Source organism: Rhinopithecus bieti, unplaced genomic scaffold (genome assembly GCF_001698545.2).
Source record: "Rhinopithecus bieti isolate Rb0 unplaced genomic scaffold, ASM169854v2 scaffold_21649, whole genome shotgun sequence".
Lineage (NCBI taxonomy): Eukaryota > Metazoa > Chordata > Mammalia > Primates > Cercopithecidae > Rhinopithecus > Rhinopithecus bieti.
This window is the reverse complement of record NW_016811584.1, coordinates 1,499,050-1,526,647: the sequence shown is the minus strand read 5'-3', so window position 1 is coordinate 1,526,647 and position 27,598 is coordinate 1,499,050. Positions and strand designations below refer to the sequence as shown.

The 27,598-nt window shown below is 38.9% G+C and overlaps 1 protein-coding gene across 1 annotated transcript in view; it reads right to left on the bottom strand.

Moving 5' to 3' along the window:
• The window catches only part of CCDC66 (coiled-coil domain containing 66), a 60,016-nt gene extending 41,710 nt beyond the window's left edge, over nucleotides 1-18,306 (bottom strand). Inside the window, 8 exon segments of the mRNA XM_017894177.1 lie at nucleotides 6,367-6,445; nucleotides 6,447-6,486; nucleotides 8,825-8,928; nucleotides 9,121-9,286; nucleotides 11,332-11,773; nucleotides 15,867-15,892; nucleotides 16,539-16,603; nucleotides 18,205-18,306. Coding sequence (XP_017749666.1) covers nucleotides 6,367-6,445; nucleotides 6,447-6,486; nucleotides 8,825-8,928; nucleotides 9,121-9,286; nucleotides 11,332-11,773; nucleotides 15,867-15,892; nucleotides 16,539-16,603; nucleotides 18,205-18,215 — 933 coding nt within the window. The 5' untranslated portion in view covers nucleotides 18,216-18,306.
• Nucleotides 18,307-27,598: the final 9,292 nt, after the last annotated feature.

The window sequence follows — 27,598 nt, the reverse complement described above, 5'->3', positions numbered from 1 at the left end:
AACAGCAGATCTCTCGGTAGAAACTCTACAAGCCAGAAGAGAGTGGGGGCCAATAGTCAACATTCTTAAAAAAAAGAATTTTCAACTCAGAATTTCATATCCAGCCAAACTAAGTTTTGTAAGTGAAGGAGAAATAAAATCCTTTACAGACAAACAAATGCTGAGAGATTCTGTCACCACCAGGTCTGCTTACAAGAGCTCCTGAAGGAATCACTAAACATGGAAAGGAACAACCGGTACCAGCCACTGCAAAAACATACGAAATTGTAAAGACCATTGATGCTAGGAAGAAACTGCATCAACTAATGAGCAAAATAACCAGCCAAAATCATAATGACAGGATTAAATTCACACATAACAATATTAACCTTAAATGTAAATGGGCTAAATGCTCTGATTAAAAGACACAGACTGGCAAATTGGATAAAGAGTCAAGACCCATCAGTGTGCTGTATTCAGGAGACCCATTTCACGTGCAGAGACACACATAGGCTCAAAATAAAGCAGTGGAGGAAGATCTACCAAGCAAATGGAAAACAAAAAAAAGCAGAGGTTGCAATCCTAATCTCTAATAAAAAAGACTTTAAACCAATAAGCTCAAAAGAGACAAAGAAGGCCATTAGAACAAGAACAGCTAACTATCCTAAATATATATGCACCCAATACAGGAGCACCCAGATTCATAAAGCAAGTCCTTAGAGACCTACAAAGAGACTCAGACTCCCACACAATAATAATGGGAGACTTTAACACTCCACTGTCAACATTAGACAGATCAACGAGACAGAAAGTTAACAAGGATATCCAGGAATTGAACTCAGCTCTGCACCAAGCAGACCTAACAGACATCTACAGAACTCTCCACCCCAAATCAACAGAATATACATTCTTCTCAGCACCACTTCACACTTATTCCAAAACTGACCACACAGTTGGAAGGTAAAGCACTCCTCAGCAAATGTAAAAGAATAGAAATCACAACAAACTGTCTCTCAGACCACAGTGCAATCCAACTAGAACTCAGGATTAAGAAACTCACTCAAAACCACTCAACTGCATGGAAACTGAACAACCTGCTCCTGAATGACTACTGGGTACATAACGAAATGAAGGCAGAAATAAAGATGTTCTTTGAAACCAATGAGAACAAAGACACAACATACCAGAATCTCTAGGCCACATTTAAAGCAGTGTGTAGAGGGAAATTTATAGCACTTAATGCCCACAAGAGAGAGCAGGAAAGATCTAAAACTGACACCCTAACATCACAATTAAAAGAACTAGAGAAGCCAGAACAAACACATTCAAAAGCTAGCAGAAGGCAAAAAATAACTAAGATCAAAGCAGAACTGAAGGAGATAGAGACACAAAAAACCCTTCAAAAAAATCAGTGAAACTAGGAACTGGTTTTTTGAAAAGATCAACAAAACTCACAGACCGCTAGCAAGACTAATAAAAAAGAAAAGAGAGAAGAATCAAATATATGCAATAAAAAATGATAAAGGAGATATCACCACCGATCCCACAGAAATACAAACTACCATCAGAGAATACTATAAACACCTCTGTGTAAATAAACTAGAAAATATAGAAGAAATGGATAAATTCCTGGACACATACATCCTCCCAAGACTAAACCTGGAAGAAGCGGAATCCCTGAAGAGACCAACAACAGGTTCTGAAATTGAGGCAATAATAGCCTACCAACCAAAAATAGTCCAGGACCAGACGGATTCACAATGGAATTCTACCAGAGGTACAAAGAGGAGTTGGTACCATTCCTTCTGAAACTATTCCAATCAACAGAAAAAGAGGGAATCCTCCCTAATTCATTTTATGAGGCCAACATCATCCTGATACCAAAGCCTTGCAGAGACACAACAAAAAAAGAGAATTTTAGACCAATATCCCTGATGAACATTGATGCAAAAATCCTCAATAAAATACTGGCAAACCAAATCCAGCAGCAAATCAAAAAGCTTATCCACCACAATCAAGTTGGCTTCATCCCTGGGATACAAGGCTGTTTCAACATATGCAAATCAGTAAACGTAATCCAGCATATAAACAGAACCAAAGACAGAAACCACATGATTATCTCAATAGATGCAGAAAAGGCCTTTTGACAAAATTCAACAGCCCTTCATGATAAAAACTCTCAATAAACTAGGTACTAATGGGACGTATCTCAAAATACTAAGAGCTATTTATGACCTTACACCATATAGAAAACTTAACTCAAAATAGATCAAAGACCTAAACATAAGAGCTAGAACTAGAAAACTCTTAGAAGAAAATACAGGCTGATGATCAGAGTTGGCAATGATTTCTTTGATAAGACACCAAAAACACAGGCAACAAAAGAAAAGAGATAAAATGGACTTCATCAAAATTAAAGACTATTATCAAGAACGTGAAAAAGTAACTCACAGAATGGGAGAAAATAGTTGTGAATCATATATCTGATAAGGGATTATCATACAAAATATATAACTCCTACAACTCAACAACAACAAAAAACGCCAAAAAACCTGACTAAAATGGGCAAAGGATCTCAATAGGCATTTCTCCAAAGATGTGCAAATAGCCAATAAACATGTGGGAAAATGTTCCATATCAGTAATCATTGGGAAATGCAAATCAAAACCACAGTGATATCATTTCACAACCATTGGGATGGATATTGTCAATAAATCAGAAAATAAGTGTTGGTGAGGATGTGGAGAAATTGAAACACAGTGCACTGTTGATGGAAATATACAATGGTACAGCTGCTGTAGAAAGCAGTGTAATCGTTTAACACAAAATTACAAAATTAAAATTGGTAAAAATTTAACATAAAAAATTTAAAAATTACCATACAATCTAGCAATTCCACTTCTGAGTACATACCCAAAAGAACTGAAACAGGAACTCAAAAAGATAATTTATACACCAATGTTCATAGCAGCATTATTCCCAATAGCCAAAAGGTAGAAACAATCCAAATTTCTACCCATGGATTAATGGATAAAGAAAACATGGTATATACATACAATAGATGTTATTTAGCATTAAAAAGAAATGAAATTCTGACACATACTACAGTATGGGTAAACCTTGAGGACATTATGCTAAGTGGAATAAGCCAGTCAGAGGCTGAGACAGGAGGATCACTTGAACCCAGGAATTCGAGGCTGGAGTGCAACATGACTGCGCCTGTTCAGCCTGGGCAACAAAGTGAGACCCCCAACTCTTTAAATTATAAGTAGAACAAAAACTTCATTAGCATTTGTTCTGTTGTCAGTCACTATTCTAAGCACTTTATATGAATTACCTCATGTTTTAACAATCAAAGCTTTGGTGACTGCCTACAACCAAACCTCCTTCCCTCCCAATTATATAAAGAGGCTAACTAGATTATTCAAATAGTATAAATAGTTGTGGCTACAGCTGGAATTTCTGAAAACAACTGCTCTAAGGTATTTAAGAGGTCTTTTTTGTTACACAGCAAATTCCTTTTCCCTCAGTAACATCTCTCCAATTTTGTACCACATTCACATACATACATAAAAACTGCATTTAAATAGTAAAAAAATGAGCCAGTAATCATACTCTTTTAACTCTTGGTTGTCTGGTCTTGGATATTGCATGTGTTTCATTTTCTAGTCCACCTATCACAAACCCCTACAACTTTTGTTTCCAAAAATTTTTTAAATAACTTTACTGGGATTTTTTATTATTAAAAAAAAGATACACATGAGGAATAAAAGTAAAATTCTAAGTTCCCCAACTAACTGAATGGATCATCTCTTGGCCAAGGGGACCCAAAAGTGCCTTGAAAACTGAGTTCTTGGCCATGAGTGGATGGGGGAATCAGACACACCACATTATACCTCCTCCCTCCCTGGCCAACCACTATTTAGCCTAAGGGCTAAACAGAAACCAGCCCTTCAAAAGATGCCAGCACTGACACCAACCAACCACCTGATGCTTCTGGCCAAAAGGTTTGTGTCCTCTGCTTCGCTTTTTGATGTCAGAGGGCTGAAAACTCTACCCTTGGATCATGGTAACGCTGCCATTTTTTGTACATGGGACCCATGAAGGGTCATAAAACTCAATTGTGTATGCGTGTTTCTCCTTTCATAAATATTCATGACTCCTCGTATAGCTTATTAAATATGTATATTCAGCCACTCCACTCAGCATAAATTCCTGTTCCCTTCCCCACCACCTTGAAGTTTTTGCCTCCTGGCCCGCCAAAGGCTATGCTTCCCAGCCTGTCAGAATGGCCATGCTGCAGGTTGCAACCACTGATGAGAAATACAGTTCTCCTTTCCAAATTCATGAGCCTCATCATTTCATCAGCTGACAAATACTATCATTAAAAAATATATACGAAATATTTTAAAACCTAAAAGTCACCTCAAATGGTTCTTTATTTGCATTAACAATCATGATATGGATTATCCCCAGATACTAAATGACCTAAAAAGCCATGCAAAGTAAGAAATAATAAATTATATATTGACATTTCAACTGAAAATTTGGCAACTGAAATTTAACATTTTTAGCATTACAGATTTTTTTATCCTGATGTTGAAAAGTAAATAAGCCAACAACTGATCCTCACCAACTTCATGAAAACTTAGTTTTAGCTACAGTTTTTAACAGTGTCTGCATACAACTTCTAAACTTTACACACTTAAAATTATCACCCAGAGCTACAGAATTTTCCAAAATGAGTTCTACCAAGACAACCTTATTGCCTTTTCAGTCAAAGTGCTTTTGGGATTGTGGGCAAATGCAATTCAGATTTCATTCCTTCTGTTAATGTAAAATTATCAACAGACAACAAAAGTATTCAACGTAGGCAAGTCAGCTCTACATGAAGCAGAAGAGTCAGTCATGCAAAAAAATTAACTTGAAGGGGTTCTATAAGAAATTTACCTAATTAGGCCACAGTGCCAAAAATATCTACCACCAGAATCATCCCTTTAGGTCACTGCATTATTTTCAGAATACATTTGCTAAAATGTAAATGTTCACAAGGAGGAAGGGAAATAAATGTAAAAAAGAAATGAAGGCAAATGAAGCATAATACACTCAAGTAAAAATTAACTGATAACTAAAAATAAGGAGGACTTAAGATTCTCTCCTTCAAGGAAAATAGGTTAGAGGTCAAATACTAAAAGGTTTAAATATCCAAAGTACTGACACTTAGGACTTACCGCTAAAGACTGACTAGCTCTAAGTAGTGAATGCCCCATCAGCTTGGACCACCATCACCTGGCTAGGAGACTGTGCTAGAATGCTTGAAGGGCTAGCAGAGGTATAAAAATCAATAGAAAACCAGTGACACTGTTTCTTTACCCAAAATTACCACAGATAAAATTTAAAAATCACAAAAGCACTACACAAGGCACACTTGGCATATGCGTATATTTGATAACTAAACACTTACACATAGTTAGTGGCAGAGTTTTGTATTCACTTCAAAAATTGCAGACCTCCTTTATAAGACTCCAAAGGAGGTGCCTGGGAGCCTCTACACTCACCTAATGACAATGAGACAACTTAGAGAATGTAAATAGAGACCGGTTGAGGTCATAATTAAATTCAAAATAACACTGTTTTAAAATACCATTATGAGCCAGGCCCAGTGGCTCACACCTACAATCCCAGCTATTCAAGAGGCCAAGGTGGGAGGATCACTTGGGGTCAGAAGTTCGACACTAGCCTGGGCAACACAGTGAGACCCTGTCTCTAAAAAATTTTTTTTTTAATTAGCTGGGCATGGTGGAGTACACCTGTAGTACCAGCCATTTGGGAGGCAGAGGCAGGAGGATCCCTTCAGTCCAGGAGTTCAAGGCTGCAGAGAACTATGATTTCACCAGTGCACTCCTGCCCGAGCAACAGAGCAAGACCCTGTTGCTTTAAAACACACACACACACACACACAAACCCAACAATATGAAAGTTTTTTAAAATAGGCTGGGCACGGTGGCTCATGCCTGTAATCCCAGCACTTTGGCACTTTGGGAGGTCGGGGCCAGCAGATCACATGAGGCCAGGAGTTCGAGACCATCCTGGGTAACGTGGTGAAATCCCATCTCTGCTAAAAATACAAAAAATTAGCTGGTCTTGGTGGTGAGTACCTGTAGTCCCAACTACTCGGGAGGCTGAGGCAGGAGAATTGCTTAAGCCCGGGAAGGGTAGGCTGCAGCAAGCTGAGATTGTGCCATTGCACTCCAGCTTGGGCAACAAGAGAGAAACTCCGTCTCAATAATAAGCTTTAAAAATGAATTCTGTAACATGAACACTGCTTAGCATTTTAAAAACTGCAATTAAGATGTCTTACCCTAGATTGCAATTAAGATGTCTTACCCTAGATTGGTCAAGAATTTGAAGTTTTTCCCATATTATTTTATCACTTTCAGATTTTTTCCAAGGATCATTCCATTTTCAGAAACTTCTTTTCTTTCTTCTTTAGAGCAACCTGTTCATCTGTAAATAATGTCCTTTTAAAACATGTACAAAAACTGTAAAAAAAGAACCACGTAAACAAATCATGACTTTCTTAATGCAGATACCAATACGGATTTAATCAAAACTTTTTAGGAAGGAGATTAACTCACGAAGTAGAGAATAATTTTTTAGGGACACAGAATAAGAAAAAATTTAATCAGAACCAAAGTTAAGTATGGTACAATTTCATTATCACAGTTACCAATAAGGAGCAATTTTTTTGGAATAACGTATTTTATATTTTGTCAAATATCATGAGGTTCTAGTTTCCTGTAACGTTCATTCAATTATTAAGAGAATTAAAAGCTAGAATTCTGAAGTAGAGAACTATGGGTTAAAATTCAAGTTCAACAATTTCCTAGCTATGTGATTGTTAGCAAGTTGCTGGAAAGTTTTTTTTTTTTTTTTTTTTTGATATAGAGTCTCGTTCTGTCACCAGGCTGGACTACAATGGCGCAATCTCAGCTCGCTGCAATCTCCGCCTCCCGGGTTCAAGTGATTCCCCCGCCTCAGCCTCCCAAGTAGCTGGGGCTACAGGGGCACACCACCACACCCCGTTAATTTTTTGTATTTTAGTGGAGACGGGGTTTCACTATGTTGGCCAGGATGGTCTCTATCTCCTGACCTTGTGATCCACCTGCCTCAGCCTCCCAACATGCTGGGATTACAGGCGTGAGCCCACCGCACCCAGCCAACTGCTGGTAAACTTTCTAAGCCTTGGTTTCTTCTATAAAATGGGGATAATAATAGTGTCTATCTCAATATAGGGCTTGGCACAAAGTAAATATTCAATAAATGTTAGCTATTATTTCTTAATTGCTGACAAGTAAAAAACGTAAAACCCTGGGTCTGACAGATATAGTCAAAACTAAACCCCCAATCAACAGTTCTTTAAATACAAAATTCGATGATGTATAAATTTAAATTCCAAGAATGTTACTGGAAGCATGACTTAAATAGAGGTGCTTTACTGAGACAAGTTTTAAAAAAAAAGTAAACTGAGTTTTAAAATAATTAAAGCATAAGGCCGGGTGTGGTGGCTCACGACTGTAATCCCAGCACTTTGGGAGGCCAAGGCAGGCCGATCGCCTGAGGTCAGGAATTCGGAACTAGCCTGGCCAACATGGTGAAACCCCGTCTCTACTAAAGATACAAAAAGTAAGTTGGTCATGGTGGCGGGCACCTGTAATCCCAGCTACTCAGGAGGCTGAGGCAGGAGAATCACTTGAACTCAGCAAGAGGAGACTGTAGTGAGCTGAGATGGCGCCATTGCACTCCAGCTTGGGCAACAAGAATAAAACTCCATCTCAAAACAACAACAACAAAAATGATTAAAGCACAAAACATTCCGGTCATTTCCAAGTAGTTCTTTTTCTTTTTTTGTAGAGATGGGGTCTCGCTCTGTTGCTCCAGCAGGCGGATGTTGAACCCCTGGCCTCAAGCAATCCCCCACCTCAGCTTTCCAAAGTGCTGGGATTACATGTGAGCCACTCACCTGGTTTTGCTTATCTCTTTTCTATGTCCCCATCCCAGCCAAGTTAGTGATGGCCTCACAAGACTTACTAGTTTTCTTTTTTTTTTTTTTTTGAGACGGAGTCTCGCTCTGTCGCCCAGGCTGGAGTGCAGTGGCCGGATCTCAGCTCACTGCAAGCTCCACCTCCCGCGTTTACGCCATTCTCCTCCCTCAGCCTCCCGAGTAGCTGGGACTACAGGCGCCCGCCACCTCGCCCGGCTAGTTTTTTGTATTTTTTTAGTAGAGACGGGGTTTCACCGTGTTAGCCAGGATGGTCTCGATCTCCTGACCTCGTGAACCGCCCATCTCGGCCTCCCAAAGTGCTGGGATTACAGGCTTGAGCCACCGCGCCCGGCCGACTTACTAGTTTTTCAACTAGAGTGAAGCCCATCTCATGCCTTTAGCATAGCTATTCGTAAGAAATACAAAATGTGTTAGGTCACACATTTTGCAAACTGTGATATGCAGACTCCAAGTTTAGTCAAAGAAGTAATGGATATTTCTTAGTCACTAACGAAATTTCAAGACTATAACAGAAATCTATAATTTCAAGCAATTCTCCTGTCTCAGCCTCCCGAGTAGCTGGGACAACAGGCGCACACCACCACGTCCAGCTAATTTTTATATTTTTAGTAGAGATGGGATTTCACCATATTGGCTAGGGTGGTCTCAATCTCTTGCCCTCCTGATCTGCCCGCCTCGGCCTCCCAAGTCCTGGGATTACAGGTGTGAGTCACTGCGCCCGGCTTCAATACATATTCTTTAACCCAATAAAACTATAATAAAGGTATAAAAGTTACCTACCTAGCTCTTTCCTCCACTGGGCTTTTTTTGCTTCCAACGAACTTCTATCACGTTCCCTTTCCCCCAGAGTACTGAATATATCAGCTGGTTTCCATTCATTCTCTCTAAGGTAAAACACAAAAGATAATAGAAACTGTATCATACATTTCTATACAACTGACTCCATAAATATTAAGTAATTAGCTTTTAAATAGCTCTAACTATTCAGAGTAACTATTTCACACGCAAGTAAAGGAAAAGCAAAACCATATTCCAAAGATGACCACACAATAATTAAACAGACAGGAGTTACATACATGGCAATTTTTTGCTCACACTGCTTAGAAGTCTCCTGATGTTCATTTAAGACAGATTTACTTTCAGCTGGGACAGATGAAACCATTTCAGTTTTTTTGAATAATCCCATAATATTCTCATCCTTTGGCTGATTAGAGATACTGTTTAAATGTAGACTATATTGACCTAGGAGGTAAAATAGATGTTTTAAAATTAACACTAAATTACATCTATTATAGTACTTGACATACTGCTATACAGTTCTTACATGTCTTATACGTTACTTAAATTAACTCTCAAAACAATCCTTGAGGTGGCTATTAAGCTTCCCTTCCCGTCAAAAAGGAAAAAAGGAAGCAGGGTGTGGTGGCTCACACCTGTAGTCCCAGAACTTTGGAAGGCTGACGCGGGCAGATTGCTTAAGCTCAGGAGTTAAAGATCAGCCTGGGCAACATGACAAAACCCCGTCTCTACAAAAAATACAAAAATTAGATAGATGTGGTGGCAGTGCCTGTAGTCCTAGCTATTTGGGAGGTTGAGGTGGGAGGATGGGTTAAGCCCAAGAGGTGGAGGTTTCAGTGAGCTGAGATTGTGCCACTGCACTCCAGTCTGGGGAGCAGAGCCAAATCCCGCCTCAAAAAAAAAAAAAAAAAAAGGAAACTGAAGCCCAGAGGTTAAATGGTTTGCTCATGACCACAGTCATACAGTTTCTTATATCAAATAAGGAAGAAAACAAGCAAGCAACAACAGAAAACAAATCTCCATTTCCTCTTGCCAACATGCTTTTAAAAATAAAAACTGGCCGGGCGCAGTGGCTCACGCCCGTAATCCCAGCACTTTGGAAGCCCGAGGCAGGCAGATCATGAGGTCAGGAGATCGAGACCATCCTGGCTAACAAAGTGAAACCAACTCTACTAAAAATACAAAAAATTAGCCGGGTGGGGTGGCGGGTGCCTGTAGTCCCAGCTACTTGGGAAGCTGAGGCAGGAGAATGGCGTGAACCCGGGAGGCAGAGCTTGCAGTGAGCCAACATCGCGCCACTGCGCTCCAGCCTGGGCAACAGAGCAAGACTCCGTCTCAAAAAATGAATAAATAAATAAAAATTATAACACAAATCACAATCTAAAGGGGAATAAATACAAATATCTTGATAAATACTCATTACCTTGACATTACTTTTCTTATTTAGCTGTGAAATCAGTGGAAAACCTTTTCATGAATTGTCTCTATGTCCCAGCCATAATATAAAAATCAGATGTTTTACAGAGGGCTCATGGGCTGGCTCAAAAAATGTTCTGATTTCTTTTGAATGTGCTAGTTCTCCCAATGAAGAGAAAGCATACTTAATATGAATGTCTACATGATTAGGCAAATTCTGCTTTTAACTTTGTTGATATAATCTCTCATTATGCCTAATAAGCAGGTTGTTGCTAGAATTTTAGCCCTAAAGACAAAATTCAGCTCCCTCATTTTACCAAGAATAATCTATAACAAGAGAGTAAAGAATTCCATCTTGAGTATCATGGGAATATACAGGAGTTACTGGGTCCCCAAACCATTTGTGGGGCCTCTCCATGTGAACTGTTAATTTTTTATTTATTTCACTATTGCCTAATAAAATTTTAGATATTTCTATTGTCTTCATATTCACAATTCCTTATCCCAAAGTGGAAATTAGAAGGCTTTTAAAAACATGATACAATGCCAGGACTTGTGAAAGAGAAAGCTTGTAACACTCTACTGTTCCTTCCAAATCTGTGTTAACTTTGTTTTTTTAAAAAAGTACTGCCAATTCTTAGCATGGAATGCAGCAGCCAGGAAAGCAGTGTTTTTCAGCAACTCAAGTCAAATAGTCATAGTAAAGTTTCCTTAATTTTCACTGGAAATACCATAATGGGTTTTTTTCTTAACAATGTTTCATGTAACTATTTTAAATATGAGTAAAGCCTCCTATATTCTAAAATAAATATAATAGTTTTTTGTACTAACATTTTTTTCTAAAATCCACAGAAACTGGGTTTCTTAATATTCTGAGCACTAACCTTAAAATATGGCACAACTATAAAAATAATTTTGCACATCAGAGAAAGTCCTCTAAAAGAACAATTATTTTAATAGATTGACAGGTTAAATTAGAATTTAAGAGTCAGTTACATAAAACCCAATGAATCTGACATTCTAAAATACACACTGAAAAAATCAAAATTCATGAAAACTTTATAAAATCTTACTTTTTGCCTCCTTTCCATTCTCAGTCAGGGAAAGAGATCTATTTCCTTGGTTTACAGTCATCAAAATCTGTTGTAGTTGGTCTTGTGTTAGACACACCAAACTGCTCTTCATGTTTTCAGCTGTGATGTGTTTTTTGTGAGGCTTCTGTTTAGCTACTAGAGATGTATTTACGGTGTTTCTAGTCTTCTGTATATTAGGGGTTGCAGGTGAAATCTCTTTCTGGATATGAAGACAGTCTTTATCTACACATTGTTTACATAAACCCTTAATGGATGAAAAAGTCATTCCATTTTTTTCACCTTTTGCCTGTGATGTTTCTGAACCAACTGTCTTCTTTTGCAAAAGCTTTTCACTTCCTATACAAGTATCTTGTGTTGATTTTAGAATGTGCCCAGTTTTTGTTCTTAAAGGACATTTTGCAATCTTGGTCTTATTTCCCATCTGTTAAAACACCAGAAGCTTATTCTTTATAACTGTCCAAGAAAAATCAACAATTATCTTTATTTATATGATCTGTGATAAATCAGTCCTCTAAACTTTTTTCCATTTTGCTATTTAGGTAATATAACCTTAAGAAACTAACTCTTAATACTTCCAAATCTTCATCAACAGCTAGAAATTATCTTACTTCAGGAACTTTTATTATAGTTGTTATAGGACAACTCCACTATACTCCAGCTTTGAATCTAGTGTCATTAGATTATACCACCTACATTATCTCTTTTCTTTTTTTTTTAAATTAAAAAAAATTTTTTTAACTACTTTTTTTTGACACAGCGTTTCACTCTGTTGCCCAGGCTGGAGTGCAACAGCACGATCTCAGCTCACTGCAACCTCCACCTCCCGGGTTGAAGCAATCCTCCCGCCTCAGCCAGCTGAGTAGCTGGGATTATAGGTGCCCACCACCACGCCTGGCTAATTTTGTATTTTTAGTAGAGACGGGATTTCTTAGCCAGGCTGATCTCCAACTCCTAACCTCAGGTGATCCACCCACCTTGGCCTCCCAAAGTGCTGGGATTACAGGCGTGAGCCACCATGCCCAGCCATTTTTCATTATTATAAAGACAATGTTCAATGGATTTGTTTAATATCACTTGACTTCACAATTTATATGGGGCCAGGATCCCAAGACCAGAACAAATCAGAGAAAAGTAACATTTTTAAATATAAAATGGGGACCGGGTGCAGTGGCTCACGCCTGTAATCCCAGCACTTTGGGAGGCCGAGGCGGGTGGACTGCCTGAGGTCAGGAGTTCAAGGCCAGCCTGGTCAACATGGTAAAACACCATCTCTACTAAAAAAAAATATACAAAAAACATAGCTGGGCGTGGTGGTGGGCGCCTATAATCCCAGCTACTCAAGAGGCTGAGGCAAGAGAATTGCTTGAACCCAGGAGGCAGAGGTTGCAGTGAGCCAAGATGATGCCACTGCACTCCAGCCTGGGCAACAACAGCGAAACTTCATCTCTAAAACAAACAAACAAAAAATATACATATAAAATGTGCTACCTAGCACTAATATTACAAATACCTTTTAGTATGTCACTGATTCTCACATGCAGACATACTCATAAAAATTTTTTTGTTTTATAGTTCAACTAATCTTTGAGACTATTTTAAGTGTAAGAGTTTTAGAATCCATTATTTTAATAAATTACTTATGATACTGGACTATGTGTAGTTTCCCATTTCTCTTCCTATAAACCTAAGAAATTACACAAGTAACCAAGTTTACTTCATTACCATGGACTGAAGAAAAATGTAGGAGAGGCTAGGCACAGCGGCTGACACCTACAATCCTAGCACTCTGGGACGCTGAGGCAGGAGGATCACTTGAGCCCAGGAATTTGAGACAAGCCTGGGCGACACAGGAAGACTCCCGTCTATACAAAAAATTTTAAAAAATTAACTGAGCATGGTGGTGTGGGCATGTGCCTGTAGTCCTAGCTACTTGGGAGGCTGAGGCAGGAGGATCCCTTGAGCCCAGGAGGTTGAGGCTACAGTGAGCCATAATTGTTCCACTGCACTCCAGCCTGGACAAAGAGAGAAAGCCTGTCTCAAAAAAGAAAAAAAAAAAGAAAAATGCACAGATTTTGATAGAATTAGGAAAGCACTTTGACCACATATATGTTAAACTTGATGAAAATGAGATAGAGTTCAGCTGTGTTTAAAGAACATACTATGCAGATTACAATAATTCAACCAGTGGGAAATGGGAAAAAAGAAAAAAGAGACTTTTGGTGTTGTAGTAACTCAGGAGCTTACCCCATTAGAAGGAACAAAGAAAAGCACTATGCAGACAGAATTCATGAATAACTTACAGAAAAGAGAATTCAACATCTAGCTGCCGAACTGTGAAATTTGGGAAACTAAAAAACAAAACAAAAAAGGAAGAAAATACTACTGATTTTGGTGTTTATGGTCTGTAAAGACCAAAAAGAAATGAGAAGGATCTCTGTAACCTCTATCAATATGGGAAGATAAACTTCTTGAAAACAATCAATACAGAAAGGAAACTTAGGTTGCATCAGTATTTTGAAGTCCCAAATGCAATGGGGATAAACCCAAACAATTTGCTTTAAAGCAGTAAACAATTTAGGCTCAACATTAGTTGAGAACATATTAGTTACTCTAAAAAAAAAAAAAAATCCTAAAACACCTCTTGACAGCTGATAGAACTTTTAATTAAAATTAAAAGTCTAGTAATCAAAAGTCCAAGACTAGTAACTTTATTATAAGCCTACCAAAATCCAAGACTAGTAATTCTGTTCATTATAGGCTTATAAAAGAGATCTTCAGATGTTCTGAGTTGGTTAAAATGACAATAAAATGTCTTCACAAATGTGGCTTCTGTAACAAACCAGCCTGGAGAAGATAAAAATCAACCATTACAAATAGCTTTTCATCTAGGAACTTGATAAAGGCCACTGTATTTGTGAATGTGTTTCAAATAACAGCAGTTAGTTGCAATTTTTAATAGGGAAAGCGGTAGGAATAACATACAATCTGTAGTCTGTGATGAGGGGAGCATACAGGGTATATAACTATATGATAGAGAAAGAGAAACAATTTTTATATGTAGCTTGGGGAATTGTTCTGATCATCTTCACCTATTTATTGAGGGATATTTTGGGTACTCCAGCAACTTCTCCACCTTGATTAAACCTGCAAGTAAAGCCATCAAGGGCTTAGAGTTGAAGGGCAAAGTGGTATATCATCCAAACTGGGTTCTATCCACAGACAAGTAAAGACTTTAAGACACTGCAAAGATAAAAGAAAAGGGGGCTGTAGTAAATTATGGAAGAGGAGAAGATAAATTCCTACTGATATTAATCTAAAAATTAAAAAAGACATAGGTAACAAGAAAAGTAGAAGTATCAAAAAAGTTGGCTTTTTTTGTTTTTGTTTTTTGAGAAGGAATTTTGCCCTGTTGCCCAGGCTGGAGTGCATTGGCGCGATCTCGGCTCACTACAAGTCTCCAGGGTTCAAGTGATTCTTCTGCCTCAGCCTCCTAAGTAGCTGGGACTAGCGCCACCATGCCTGGCTAATTTTTGTATTTTTAGCAGAGATGGGGTTTCACCATGTTGGCCAGGCTGGCCTTGAACTCCCGACCTCAGGTGATCCACCCACCTTGGCCTCCCAAAGTGCTGGAATTATAGGCGTGAGCCACCATGCCTAACCTCAAAAAAAATTTTTTAATGATAATTCCAGCCTATGCAACATAATGAGATCCCATCTCTACTAAAAATTTAAAAAATTAGCCGGGCATGGTGGCTCATGAACATGGTCCCAGCTACTCAGGAGGCTGGAGGAGGAAGATACGCAGCCATGATTATGCCACTACACTCCAACCTGGGTGACACAGTGAGACTCTGTCTCAAAAATTAAAATAAACAAAGTGATAATGTATTTTGCAGAAGAAAAGCACAATAGATTCCTGATAAGGGAAAATAATTTAAAAGGAAAACTACCCTTAAGCTCAAGTGCAACCTTTTAAAGGAAAAAGCTAAATGCAAGCTACAATTTGTGAACTAAATTTCCCCTTTGGTGTGGGCAAATGGAATTTGAGTATGAAAAGAAAAAACATTTGCTTAAAGTCTGAATATCTATTTTTAAAGATCTCTGGAGCTGCACTGTCCAGTACAGTCCATTATCCATTAAATTTCATTAAAATTTAAAGGAAATTAGAAATTCAGTTGCTCAGTCATAGTAGCTACATTTTAAGTGCTCAATAACTACACATGACTAGTGGCTTCCATATTCGATAATACTGACTTTATTAATGAACACTTCCATTAATACAGACGCTTTACTGAATAGCACTTATCTAGAGAAAGAGGTTCTATTGGGCTTTTTAAACCTAAAATGATTCAATTTCTGTGAAAGGACCAATCTGAAAGCAAGAAAGTAACTTCTCACTATAATTCCAAATTCCTCAGAACACTTGACATTTCCCAGGAATTATTTTCTAACCACTGTAAAGAAAACTGCATTTTACATTCGAAAACAGGTCAGGTCAAAGTCATATGGCTTACCTTCACAGAAATTTTTGATTTACGTTCTACAAAAGAAAAAAAAAATTACTAAACTGTCCACCAAAAACATACTAAGGTGGTCATGCAAGAAAACTGTAATTAATATTGTTGTAAGATTTTAAAGTGGCAACATTATCCTCGAAAGCACTAACTTTAGATCTTGACTGAGTGTTCTTTCCCAATCCAGTTCAAGTATTTACTTCTATTTTATTTTGTTTTATCTTTCCAAGGAAAAATATAAACAGAAAAAAATGCGAAGGAGAAGATACCAAAGTACACTGAGATTAAAAACAAATACTTAAAGTGGCTTTAGCATTTTACTGTGGTCTTACTATAAACTTTTCTCAAATGATACACTCTTTACGTGCAAAGAACATAATCACATAAATTTCACTTGTATTATTCATCAGGCAATAAGGATATTTGCTATATGCAAATATAATGAACACGCACTGTACTGGGACATTAAATGTTATGAGTCCGAATACTGACAGTAGTAAGCAGTGTTGTAATCCGATTTGGATAGAAATAAATTTGAAGAAGTTTGAGGAAACAGTTTTTTTCAAAATATTTAAATATCACTCTATTACAAGCAAAAAGTCTGTTGAACTAATACAAATTTTATGTACGAATTTAAAATTTAACATTTCAGATTTCTGTAACATAACATACCATATGGAGACAATATTAGCTTGGTTTTTCCATCCAGTAATTCAGTTTCAAGCTTTAAACCATCTCTGCAATAAAAAAAGAAAGTTGTCTCTCATTGTTAACAAACCGCAGCATTTTAAATAACCAGAAATGTTAATTTGAACCTTGACAATAAATCCATTATTTTGAATTTATGCAGAAATCTTGTACACATCAAACCAGTCTTTTTATTAAAAATGTTTTGCAATCCAAGATAAAACCCACAACTACAGGGAAAATTCTTGAAACTCTTCAATAACACAAGCATTGTTATCATTAACTTGAAACCTCATTTTGTTATTGGTAAACTATCAATTCAGTTATACCACCTTTTTTTTTTTAATATAACTCTAGACTGGAAAAAATAATGCTGTTACCAAAACGCCTCACATAAGTTAAAGGAGCAAGATATATTTAACCACCATTCATTAGTTTCATAATGAACTCATGACTAACACATTCTATGGAGTGCTGGAGCATCGAAAATGACTACTAACACCACCATCAAGTTTAGTAACTGCTTGAGCAAAGAGTACCACTTTGAATATTTCAAATAATACATATTGATATTTAGTAGGATGCTTTACACGTGCATGTCAAAAGCAAAGGCATAAAGTAACAGCAGGCACTGCCAGCAAAACTTGAATGTCTGTTAAGGTCCTAAAATTCCACTGAAAACAAAAATGGCAGCCCATACATACAGTCCATAATTCAGAGAGAGAAAATTAAATCCAGCAAGCCAGTCAAGGGAGAGAGAGGCTGGGAAAAGTCTGATTAGGAATGCGAAATTTGCCGTGCTGCTCAGGTACAGGAAATCAAATTACCTCAACTTAACTATTAAAGGTAAAACACTGGAAAGAATAGGTTTTACGACTTTCCCTATTGCAGGGTTATGAACAGATCATGTTTATGTTGGTGAAACGTCACCAAGAAAGAAAAGACCTTGAATGGTAAAGTATTTTCAATGACGCACTACACTGTAATCTCCTTAAAGGACACGCTATCTTATTTATTTCCATATCCTCAGATTCTAAAACATAATAACATTTGCTGAACGATGTGTACTTAAGAGTTTGGTGGTGGCTTTTCATCTTCTTAAAATATCAAACCTGCGAGTGATTAAGACCATGCACCAGTCCTTTTTATTTATTCACCCCTACGTAAGGAGCGCCTACTAGGTGTTAGGCACTGGTACTACATCGATTTCTTGAGAAGCCTCGGTTCCCCGCCTCGTGCACCTAAAACTAATCTGGGCGCTCCGACATTCTGCAAGACTCCAAAAACAAGGTGGCGAAGAAGCCGGGGCGTGGGCCAGGAGTCCTCCCCAGGAGCCTCCACGCTTCCTCTAACTGTCTCGTAATTTCTCTCCTTTCCTCCTCAGCTCTCTTCCCTCCCCATCCTGAGGTAAATAAGGGACCGAAACGGAAATCACGGGCAGTTTTAATGCGAGTCATTAAGTGAAAACGTAAGGTCCGTGGAGTCGCTAAGGGCCGACTCGTCTACCTCGCTCTTCTTCTACCAGAGAACTGGGCTCTGTCCCTCTCGGCGGCACAGGTTGGGAACGTTCTCCGCTAAAGACTCCAAGGGACAACCCAGATACACATGGCCCCCCTTTCCGCTGACGACCACCTTCCTTACCCCAGCTTACCCCAAGTTCATGGCCTGACCTCGCACTTTCTCCACAGAACGCTCCAGCCCCTTGTGTACGTCGGTTGCCGCCGCCGCTCAGCAAGCTCTACGCTAATTGGATATAGGGGTGCCAGCGAGCTGAGAAAGTGGACCAATCAGGATGGGGCATGCTGGCTGGTGCGCTGAGCTGGGCCGGGGCTCCCAGGGCGACGGCTGCGAGCCCCGATTGTGCCGTTTACCTACGCGCCGCGGAATGTGGCCTGACCCGGCTTATGAGTCTAAGGCTTCGGTGGCGGAGACCTGCGCTTCTCGCAACTGTAACCTTGCAAAAGGCGCGCGCGCGCACACACATAACACACACATACACACCCTTTTTTGGGTCACCATTTGAAAGTAAGTTACAGACCTTGTAACGCTTAACCCTTTAACATTGCAGCACGTATCTCCTAAGAATAGATGTTCTCCTATGTAACAACAGTACCATTATTATACCTAAGATCATTAATTTCATGATAGTATCTAATTTCCCTTCCCGATTTAATTTCCCCCACTTGACCTAAGAGTATCTTATAGGCGTTTTATTTAGAAAGCCAGAGCCAATCAAGGATCACACATTACATTTAGTTGTTAAGTATCTTTGCACACACTCTTTCCAGAAAAAAACAATGAAAGGTATTAATTATTAAATGCTTGACAAACCTTTACTTTTTTTTATTGTAATATGTGTTAAAATTTGCTATTTTTTGCCATTTTCAAGTGGTTATTACATGATACAATGTTGTGGAATACACCAGTATGTTTTTCCAAAACCTTTTTAATACCCTTCAATAAAAATTCTGTGCCCATTGAGCAATAACTTCCCATTCTCCTCTCCCCTCAATCCTAAGAAACCTCTAATCTTATTTCTGTCACTAGGAATTTGCCTATTATAAATATTTCATGTCATAAAAGTAAAATCATACAATATTTGCCCTTTTGTGTCTGACTTCTCTCATGTAGCATAATGTATTCAAGGTGCATCCATGTAGTATGTATCAGAGTTTCATAACTTTATGATTGAATAGTATTCCATTCTATGTATATATATACCACAGTTCGCTTACTCATTCATCCATTGATAGACATTTGGGTTGTTTCCATCTTTTAATTATTGTGAATAATGCTGTAGTGAACACTGATGTACAAGTATCTGTTTGAATCCTTATTTTCAATTTTCTTGGTATACACCTAAGAGTGGAATTACTGGGTCACATGGTAATTCTGTGATTAACTTTTCGAGAAACTGCCAAAGTGTTTTCATAGAAGTTGCAGCATCTTACATTTCTGCCAGCAGTGTATATGAGGGTTCTAATTTCTTCAACCCAACACTTGCTTTTTCTGTCTTTTTGTTTTGTTTTATTTTGAGACAGGATTTTGCTCTGTCACCCAGGCTGACTACATTGGTATGATCATAACACTGTAACCTCAAACTCATCATGGTTTTAAATGATCCTCCTGGCTCAGCCTCCCAAGTAGCTAGGGCTACAGGCATGCACCACTATGCCTGGTTAATTTAAAAAAATTTTTTTGTAGAGACAGAGTCTTTATGTTGCCCAGGCTGGTCTCAAACTCCTGAGTCCCCCCTCAGACTCCCAAAGTGCTGGGATTATAGGCGTGAGCCTGTAGCCAGAATTATTTCTAAAATGTGAATCTGCTTAATTCACTCTGCTGCTTAAAATCTCTCAATATAGGAGACTGTCCTTAACTTGATAAGCAATATCTACAAAAAAATCCCCTAGAGACCGGGTGTGGTGGCTCACGCCTGTAACTGCAGCACTTTGGAAGGCCAAGGCAGGAGGATTGCTTGAGTCTAGGAGTTCAAGACCAGCCTGGGCAACATAGTGAGACCCTATCTCTATCTAAAAAAAAAAAAAATCCCCTAGAACCCAATATCACACTTAACAGTGAAAAAGTGGAAGCTTTTCCACTGAAATCGGGAACCAGAGCAAGGCAAAAATGTCCCTGCTTATCACTGCTTTTCAACATCACACTGGAAGTCTAAGCTAATCCTAAGACTTAGCCTTAGTCCTAGCTAAGACAAGAAAAGGAAATAAGTATACGGACTGGGGAGGAAGAGATAAAACTTTGTTTGCAGATGACATGATTGTCTATGTAGAAAATCTGAAAGAAGCCACAAAAAATCCTCCTGGAATTAATAAGTGAGTATAGCAGCATTGCAGAATGCAAGGTTAATGTGTATTAAATTGCTTTCCTGTATGTCAGTAATCAACAAATAAAAGCTGAAATTAAAAACACAATACCATTCACATTAGCATCCCATCAAATGAAATACTTAGGTATAGATCTAACAATATACATATAAAGTCCATATGAGGAAAATTACGAAACTGATGAAAGAAAGAACTAAATAAATGGAGAGATATTCTGTGTTTATAGATTGGAAGACTCAATATTGTGAAGATGTCAGTTCTTCCCAACTTGATCTATAGATTCAACACGATGCCAGTCAAAATTCCAGCAAGTTATTTTGTGGGTATCAACAAACCAAATCTAAAGTTTATATGGAAAGACAAAAGACCCAGAACAGCCAAAACAATATTGAAGATGAACAAAGTCAGAGGACTGACCCTACCCGACATCAAGATTTACTATAAAGCTACAGTAATTAAGACAGTGTCATATTAGTGAAAGAATAGACAAATCTATTAATAAAATAGAGTGCCTAGAAATAGACCCACATAAATAGTCAACTGGTCTTTGACAAAGGAGTAAAGCCAAACAATGGAGAAAACATTCTTTCAACAAATGGTGCGGGAACAATTGGAAATCCACATGCAAAAATGTTAGTCTGACCCAAACCTTGCATTCTTCACAAAAATTAACTCAAGATAGAACAGAGTCCTAAATGTAAAATGCAGAACTGTATAACTTCTAGAAGAAAACATAGGAGAAAATCTAGATGACTTTGGGTTTGATGATAACTTTTTTTACAAGCCCACAGCTAACATCATATGATTATAACTGCTTAGATGCAACACCAAAGGCATGATCCATCAAAGAAAGAATTGATAAGCTGGACTTCATTAAAATTTAAATTTTCCGTTTTGTAAAAGACACCGATAAGAAAATGAAAAGATAAGCCACATTCTAGGAGAAAATATTTGCCAAAGATATATCAGATAAAGGACTGTTATTCAAAATATACAAAAAGGTCTTTAAACTCAATAAGAACATAAACAACCCAATTTTAAAAATGGGCCAAAGACCTTGATGAATGCCTCACCTAAAAAGATGCTGAATACAGATGGCAAATAACCATATGAAAGATGCTATATGTCATATATCATCAGGAAATGCAAAATGAGACAATGAAATACTATTACACATCTATTAGAATGGTCAAACTCTAGATCACTGATGACACCAAGTGCTGGTGAGGATGCAATCTCATTCATTGCTGGTGAGAATGCAAAATGGTGTAGCCACTTGGAAGACATTTTGGTGATTTTCTTTTCGTTTTTTGTTTCTGTTGTTGAGACAGGGTCTCACTCTGTTGTTCAGGCTGGAGTGCAGTGGCATGATTTTGGCTTACTGCAGTCTTGACCTCCTGGACTCAAGAAATCCTCCCCCCTCAGCCTCCTGAGTAGCTAGGACTACAGGTATGTGCCACCATGCCTAGCTAAATTTTGTATTTTTTTGTGGAGATGGGTTTTTGCCATGTTGCCAAAGCTGGTCTTGAACTCCTGAGCTCAAGAGATCCGCCTGCTGTGGTCTCTCAAAGTGCTGGAATTATAGGCGTGTGCCACTGCACCTGGCATTTGTGGTTTCTTACAGAACTAGACATATTCCTACCATCGGCGTGACCCAGCAATTGCCGCCTTTGGTATTTATCCAAAGGCATTGAAAACATATGTCCACAGGAAAACCTACACATGGATGTTTATAGCAGCTTTATTCATAATTGTCAAAACTTGAAAGCAACCAGGATGTCCTTCAGTAGGTGAATGCATAAACTGTGGCACATCCTGACAATGAAATATTATTCAGAACTAGGAAAAAATGATCTTGATATCAAGTCATGAAGAGGCATGGAGAGAATGTAAATTGATATTGCTAAGTGAAAGAACCAATTTGGAAAGCCTACAAACTGTATGAGTTTGATTATATGGCATTCTGGAAAAGGCAAAACTATGGAGACAGTAAAAAGATCAGTGGTTGCCAGGGATTGGAAGAAGGAGGATTAAATAGCCAGAACAGAGGATTTTTAGGGCAGTGAAACTACTCTGTACGGTATTATAGTAGTGGATACATGTTGATATAGTTAGGCTTTGTGTCCCCACCCAAATCTCATCTTGAATTGTGACCCCCATAATCCCCATAATCCCCATGTGTCAAGGGAGAGACCAGTTGGAGATAGTTGAATCATGGGGCAGTTTCCCCCATGCTGTTCTTGTGACAGTGAATGAGTTTTCACAAGAGCTGATGGTTTTATGAGGGGCTTTTCCCCCTTTGCTCAGCACTCCTCCTTCCTGCTGTCTTGTGAAGAGGGGTACCTTGCTGCCCTGTCATCTCCCACTGTGATTGTAAGTTTCCTGAGGCCTCCCCAGCCATGCTGAACTATGAGTCAATTAAACCGCTTTATAAATTACCCATTGTTGGGCAGTTCTTTATAGCAGTGTGAGAATGGACTAATAAACATGTCATTTTCATCCAAACCCATAAAATGCACAAGAGCAAGAGCGAACTCTATCTAATGGAAACTATGAACTTTGGGCGAGAATGGTTTGTCAGGATAAGTTCATCCATTGCAATGAATGTACTACTCTAGTAGGGGATGTTGACAAAGAGGTAGGTTGGGGAAGGGGCAGAAAGTATATGGGAAATCTCTATTTTCTGTTCAATTTTGCAGTGAACCTAAAATCACTCTTACAAAACAGTCTATTAAAGAACTCCTAATAATTAAAAAACCCCGTTGCTCCTGATACAAAGCGCAAAGGTCTTAACAATCTCATGAGTCCCATCTTGACCTTTTAAATTTCACCTCTCACCGCTGCCCTCTTAACACACTGATCTTTCATTTCCTCAAATGTAGCCACACTTGTTCCTGTCTCCCACCTTTGCGTAGTCATTTATTCCACATACTTTATTGAGTGCCTAATGTGTCCCCAAAATTGTTGTAGCACAAGGGATAAAGCTGTAACAGAAACAGACAAAATCCCTGCCCTCCTGGAGCTATTACTGTTTGCTGAAATGCTGTTCCTCAGGGTGCCCCTCACCTGAGCAACTTGTTCTACAGAGTTGTTGTTAAGATGTCACATCTTCCTGGGAGCCTCCCTTACTGTCTCCCTCTCTGGGTTACACCCCTCCTGCACTCCAAGGTGTACTCTGCACTTCCCTCCACAGAGCATTTGTGACTCTCCCTGAATGCCCACTAGAATATAATCTCTGAGAGCAGGGACATGCTGCCCTTGCTCTGTATTCCCCCCAAAGCGTAACACATGGGAAACTCTAAATAAATATCTGTTGGAAAGAAGATACATAAAAATTGCCATAAACCAATAACTGCCTGCTAGAAAAGGAATCATGTAAAATGGAAACATGCTACTTCTAAACCTGTAATGCGGCAACAGAGGTTCATAATTTATATATTAACTTAGACATATCAGAGAAAAGAGAACACTATGGTCGGTATAAGACTTAGCAGCAATGAAGGAGAGGTTAGCTGGGCAGTCCTAACTCTTAAATTTGGGGAAAATCTTTTTGAGAGCAAAGGTATTGTAATAGAACTCTGCATGAACTCTCCAGGATAATGTGTTGCTTTCAAAGAGACTTCTCTGGTCAGTCTTAATAAAACACACAGAAGTAAAAGGTGAACACATTTGTCTATGAGGAAAATGAATTGTGCCACCAATTAATTGTGTTTACGACAGGTCAATGTACATGGAAGCACCTTGCAGCATGCAGAATAATGGTGCCCCAAAAATGTCTACATCCTAATCCCTGGAAACTGTGAATGTGTAACCTTACATGGCAAAGGGGAATTAAGGTTGCAGATGGATTTAGGATTGTTAATGAACCCACCTTAAAAAAGGGAGATTATCCTAGATAATTTGGGTGGGCACAGTGTAATTGCAAGGATCCTTAAAAGTGAAAGAGGGAAACAGAAGTTCGGAGAAAGAGGTATGACAATACAAATGGAGTCAAAGAGATGCTACATTGTTGGCTTTGAAGATGGAGAAGGGGAGACACAAGCTAAGGAATGCAGGTGGCCTCTAGGAATTGGAAAAAGCAGGGAAATGTATTCTCCTCTAGAGCCTCCAGAAGACATTCATCCCTGGCAACACCTTGATTTTGGCCCAGTGAGTCCCACATCAGACCTCTGCTTACAGAACCATAAGATAATAAAGTTGTGTTGTTTTAAGCCACTAAATTTGTTGTAATTTGTTAAAGTAGTAATACAACTAATGCATATACAGTCATGTGCCACATAGCCACATTTCAGTGAATGATGGCCCTTGTATACAGTGGTGGTCAGAGCAATAGAGATACAAGATAGCCTAGGTGTGCAATAGGCTGTCACCTAAGTTTGTGTAAGTGCACTCTATGATGTTCACACAATGACAAAATCACCTAAGAAGCATTTCTCAGAATGTATTCCCTTCATTAAGGGACACATGACTGTACTTGTTCCATGAAGCACCCCTCCTTTCCAGTACAGTACCCAACAAGAGTTGAGACCCCAGCTCTAATTGAAATCTATAGAGATGAACAAATTGTGGGATTTGCTTTTGAGTTTTGAATGGCTTGGAGTTCTCCAGCTTTCCTTGTCTCTCATTTCTCGCACCACCCACACACACATACCATCTCATGCACAGAAACATGACTCAGAAAGATGCAGTCTGTCACCAATATGTCTAAGATTGCTGTTTAGCAATACCATCTGAGATGGCTTTCTCTGGGGTCCTTTAACCTGGACCTTGCAGACTCCTCTTTGGTGCTATCTTCTCTTTTCTTTCTAGCCTGCCTGATATACATTTAAACTAGTTTATTTATTTTTTTTGAGACGGAGTTTCACTCTTGTCACCCAGGCTGGAGTGCAATGGCATGATCTCTGTTTAATGCAACCTCCTGGGTTTAAGCCATCCTCCTGCCTCAGCCTCCCGAGTAACTGGGATTACAGGCACTCAATAGCACGCCCGACTAATTTTTGTATTTTTAGTAGAGACGCGGTTTCACCATGTTGGCCAGGCTGGTCTCAAACTCCTGACCTCAGGTGATCCTCCCACCTTGGCCTCCCAAAGTGCTGGGATTTCAGGGATGAGCCACCGTGCCTGGCCTTAAACTAGTTTATTCTTACATAAAAGTGTTGAAGGAGATGGGGAACTGGATTGCAGGTGGTGTGGTGTCTCTGGCTCAATATTTTTCCTCCTGGAATTGTCTCTATTCAGGTTCATTATTAGAAGGTCACTTACAAGACGAGACCAAAAGAAAGAAGTTTAAGTTATAGTTAGCAAGAGTGGTCAGATGCTGGGGAGAATTGTAGTAAGAGCATTTTCATCATTTGTAGAGGGATACACTGCTGCATCTCATGACTGACTCCCCAGTTTTGTTTTCTAGCATCCATGGCCGCTGCTCTTCTCCCAGGCCCTACTTCTGATTGTTCAACCTCTCTCTTACCTCCCTTTTTTTTTTTTTTTTTTTTGAGACGGAGTCTTGTTCTGCCACCCAGACTGGAGTGCAGTGGCCGGCTCTCAGCTCACTGCAAGCTCCGCCTCCCGGGTTCACGCCATTCTCCTGTCTCAGCCTCCCAAGTAGCTGGGACTACAGGCGCCCGCCTCGTCGCCCGGCTAGTTTTTTGTATTTTTTTAGTAGAGACGGGGTTTCACCGTATTAGCCAGGATGGTCTCCATCTCCTGACCTCGTGATCCGCCCGTCTCGGCCTCCCAAAGTGCTGGGATTACAGGCTTGAGCCACCGCGCCCGGCCTCTTACCTCCCTTTAACTCTCATTTCTGTAAGGATTGTAAGGGTGGGTCTGAAACTCCCAGTTTCTACTTCTTTCCTCACCTATGCAATCTCCTGTTATAGCTGCCAGTTCTCACATGGCTGTGTGGAATCACCTCGAATGCAGCAGAGGCAATGCTACATGTACTGTCCTTTCCCAACATGACTCTTGTGGTCCAATTTCCCTTCATTTTGTCAACGGCACAGTGGCTTTCCCAGCCCCTAGAAATCCATCTTTATGTCCCCATCCCCTGATGCTCCAGCTGTGACAGTGTATTTACTCCTCCCCAAATATACTTACTATCCTCTCTCATTTCTGTGTCTCTTCTTCAGCTTTCCCTCTATCTAGAATACTTTTCTCCCCACATGAACCTGTAATGGGACAATGGGGGCTCATAATTTACATATTACCATAGACGTACCAAAGAAAGGGAACACCATGATTGATATAAGACTTAGCGGCAACCAAGGAGAGATTATCTGGGCATCTGAGTCTTAAATTTGGGAAAAAATCCTCCTGGGAATAACAGGACTGTTTTGAAATAGAACTTTCTCTACTAATTCTCCAGGGCGAAGTTGCTAGCATGGAAACTTCTTCACTGGTCAATCTTAAAGCACACAGAAGTAAAAGGTAAACACATTTACCTATTAGATGTGCATATTTGCCTATGGAAGGCTTTCCCAGTGACAAACATGACAACCATGAGGGTAATTTCCTTGGGTGGGAGTGGTGGCAATGAGACCAGGGAGACGAACCCAGCAAGTAACAATGGCATTGGTAATATTCATTTTTTAGTAAAGATGGTGGAAACATAAGTTTGTTATATTATTCTCTATTCATTTTTGTGTCCCTGAAATATGTCATGTTAAAACCCACAAACACAATTCCTCCCCACACTGCTAATACAAGTTGAAATAAATAACTGTTAGTACATATTTTTCCCTGCATTCATTTTCCAAGAAGCAAAGTAATACAGGTTTTCCATATATATGTTTTGCATTTCTTAAACCCAGTTTATGTGGGTGATTTTAAACCTAATCTTGACACAGCAGATGGCAGTGTGGGCCCAACTTCATGTACAACAATACCATATGGACATTTTCACAGATGAAATTTATTTTAGTTGAATAATTGTGGTTTTAAATGGTTAACACAGAAAATACAAAATTCTAGAAAATCATGACTCTCTTCTTGAAGACTTAGAGACACATTTTCTGATTATATTAAGCTCATTAAAAAATACTTCCTTAATAAACCCAAAGCTAATTCTTAAGTAGAAATAGGAATCATCATCTCCAAAGAGATTTTCACAAGATTTGAGTAATTGTATAAACTAGTACTTCAAGTTTGACTTTTGCAAATAAGCCCCTTATATAAAATTACTTAAAATCTTCACATTTTATTTATTTT